General features: G+C 43.3%; 1 protein-coding gene and 1 long non-coding RNA gene across 3 annotated transcripts in view; both read left to right on the top strand.

Moving 5' to 3' along the window:
- The window catches only part of LOC118478759, a 1,993-nt gene extending 1,286 nt beyond the window's left edge, over positions 1–707 (top strand). For both annotated transcript variants that reach the window (XR_004859268.1, XR_004859269.1), the window contains exon 2: positions 4–707. This is a non-coding gene — a long non-coding RNA (uncharacterized LOC118478759). The remainder of the gene's footprint in view (positions 1–3) is intronic.
- LOC101845203 (protein SON) overlaps positions 1–2,972 on the top strand; it is a gene marked incomplete at its 3' end in the record, with an annotated part of 26,950 nt that overhangs the window by 21,415 nt on the left and 2,563 nt on the right. The window contains 1 exon segment of the mRNA XM_005110580.3: positions 2,819–2,966. Within this exon segment, the coding sequence (XP_005110637.2) occupies positions 2,819–2,966 (148 nt within the window).

The raw sequence follows: 2,972 nt of genomic DNA, 5'->3' as shown, positions 1-2,972 counted from the left end.
GAGGTAATGTGTACCATCAGAGGACACGTGTGTTGTGTCGTGTTGTGTTGTATGTTGTGTTGTGTTGTCTGACAGAGGTAATGTGTACCATCAGAGGACACGTGTCGTGTTGTGTGTTGTATGTTGTGTTGTGTTGTCTGATAGAGGTAATGTGTACCATCAGAGGACACGTGTCGTGTTGTGTGTTGTATGTTGTGTTGTGTTGTCTGACAGAGGTAATGTGTACCATCAGAGGACACGTGTGTTGTGTCGTGTTGTGCTGTGTGTTGTGTTGTGTTGTCTGATAGAGGTAATGTGTACCATCAGAGGACACGTGTGTTGTGTCGTGTTGTGCTGTGTGTTGTGTTGTGTTGTCTGACAGAGGTAATGTGTACCATCAGAAGAGTAGTTTGTTTAATCCTTGCAGATTTTTACAATGCTCAATTTTGAGCAGTTGAGCATCTGCAGGTTTAGATTGTGATTTTAAAAAAAGTTTTGATCTGTGTCTTTTCCTCTTCAGACAAGGGTGCTTCTTTTTGCAATTGCATTATGACTTCCCCATCGGAGAAGGAGATGCAACTCTTGACCCCCTCCTCTGAAATGTTCCAACTTCTGAGAATGGGAAGGTCAAGAGATGAAAGTTTCATCATTCATTTATGGATTTTTTTGCCTGATTATAAATGTGACTGGAATTGGCTATAAAAAATCGTTTTACGTAGACTAAAGTGTTTGTTCTGAAGTTTTCCACTTATTGCGAAAGCCTATGCTATGCTCCTAGATAAATGCCCATGTCATATTTTGCATCTTTTGTCCCCAGGGACGTTGGGTTCTTTTTACCTGTGTTTCTTACTAGAGAATTTGAATCTCAGCAAAAAAAAAAAAGCTTTCAACGGATTTTTATCTCAGAGCTATTTACATAGTACTGTCATTGCAGCCTCATGAATGTGATTCTAGTGAAATTTCTCCTACACATGACATGGGCACTTATCTCCTGAGCATGGTTTATGGCTGTCGCCTGTACGGAACTTTCCATGTTCTTTTACAGGTTTCCTGTCCATGGAGGCCTTCGTCCAGGAGTCGGAGCTTGGCTGCGTACCACCACACTAGCTGCCAGCTCACCTCCCCGTCCTGTGTGTGCTTGAAGCATCCCCCGCCGTGAGGCTGGAGGCTAGTGTGGTGGTACGCACCGGCTCACACTTGAAAACTGTTCCTTGAATAGGGTGTGTACATGATGCAACTTTGTCCACGGGCAAGCAATAGCGCCCCTTGCTCTCCTTCCCTGTCAGAAACTTCCAAAGTTCTCTGGAGAAGTTGTGCTTCTCTGGGAAAGGACAATCGGATTGTGGACCATATTCTGGACTCGCTAAAGTTGTTTGATGTACACACTTTATTCTGTAGCTCTCAAACATGTTCAACTTTTCAGGTTTAATTTGATGACCCCCAGTCACCTTATCCTGACTGTAGTTCTGGTGTTATGGAAGAGGAAGCGGGTGGGTTTGGGAAGTCTTTGAATGGGACTAGGGACCAAGTGCTGTTGTCGTGTAGGCAGTTTCTTGGCTTTCGAGAAAGCCAGTAAAATATTGAGGGCGTAGGTAGGTCTATTTTCTCAAAATTATCCTCCTGCGAATCCCATCTTTAAGTCCATACATGCTTCTAGTCCCCTCCCCTGAAATGTTCCAACATCTAAGAATGGGTAAGTCATAGCCTTGGTATTTTGAATGAGTCAAGGCTACCTCTGGTAATGGGTTAAAGAGAAAGCCTGTCATGGAGTACCCACTGCTTGAAGTCAAGGATGCCTTTGCTTGAATGCAACATGCCAGTGAATGGTGTCAGCTGAAAGGGCCGACACTCTCTGTTGGAAATGGTTTGTAGTAAAAAATAATCTATTCCCATGAGAAAGTGAAGCAAAAAGAGGATTGAGGTCATTGACTGCATTGACCTTTCGCTATTTTAAAACGCCTTGAGACCTTTGCCTCACTAGTTGTTTTTTTCACCAGTTCAGAAGAAATTAGGAAAAGTTTTTCCGCTGTGATCCCAGTCGTATGGCTACAGTCCACAGGTGTTCTTTCACCTGTAAATAGGGCCGTTATTAAGCTGACTCTCGGGGGGTTAACTCACCCTGCCCTACCACTGATAATGTCGCTATGTGCTGATAATGTCGGTGTGTGCTGATAATGTCGATGTGTGCTGATAATGTCGGTATGTGTGCGAAACGCTCCAACCCCAACGCCAACAGTATCGGTATGGAAAATTTTGCTCTTGTGACTGAAAACACTAGTTTTTGAGTTGAGCAGACTATAGGCTTATTGGAAAGAGGAAGCATTTTCCATTTGAAACAGGCTATGACCTGTAATGTAAGCCCAAATATAGAACAAAGAAAGCTATGCTCGTGAACCATGGGAGGGGATGCGAAATTTGAACGCACTTCCTTTCTGCGCTTTTTGTTAACTTTTTGACTCTGTACTCGGACCTTTTTCCACCAGGAGTATTGCGTAAAAACTATGACATATTTTGCCATCAAATTTGTTATGCACACAAATGAAGGTTTGAATAAAATGAGTACCAAATTTAGGTAAGGTATATTAAAGTTTTGTTGTTTTTGTCAATTTTTCCCAAAATGATAAAAGTCTCTAGGAAAGGCTGACAACCCGGAAGTGTAGGCCTAGGGTTGGGGGAGTCCACTTTGTGCTGTCAGCTACACTCTAGAGATCTAATCTAGGTCTGTACTTGGGATAAAAGCTTAGATTGCCGACCTGTTCCCTATTATTTCTTGACCATTGTTATGTTAGCCAAATGATGAGAGTGTTTGGAACTAAGTGATTGGATGTTGTGTGGACAGAGTCAGTTCTTGCAAGCCGCGCCCGTCAACGGCGGCATCGGGATGTTCTTGCTGCAGAAGATGGGCTGGAAGCTAGGAGAAGGTTTGGGCAAGAACAACGAAGGCAACAAGGAGCCTCTTATGTTGGATATCAAAATAGACCGCAAAGGTAAGC

This window comes from Aplysia californica, unplaced genomic scaffold (assembly GCF_000002075.1).
Source record: "Aplysia californica isolate F4 #8 unplaced genomic scaffold, AplCal3.0 scaffold00911, whole genome shotgun sequence".
Lineage (NCBI taxonomy): Eukaryota > Metazoa > Mollusca > Gastropoda > Aplysiida > Aplysiidae > Aplysia > Aplysia californica.
Note: the sequence above shows the minus strand (reverse complement) of the source record. Positions and strands in the feature narration are given on the sequence as shown.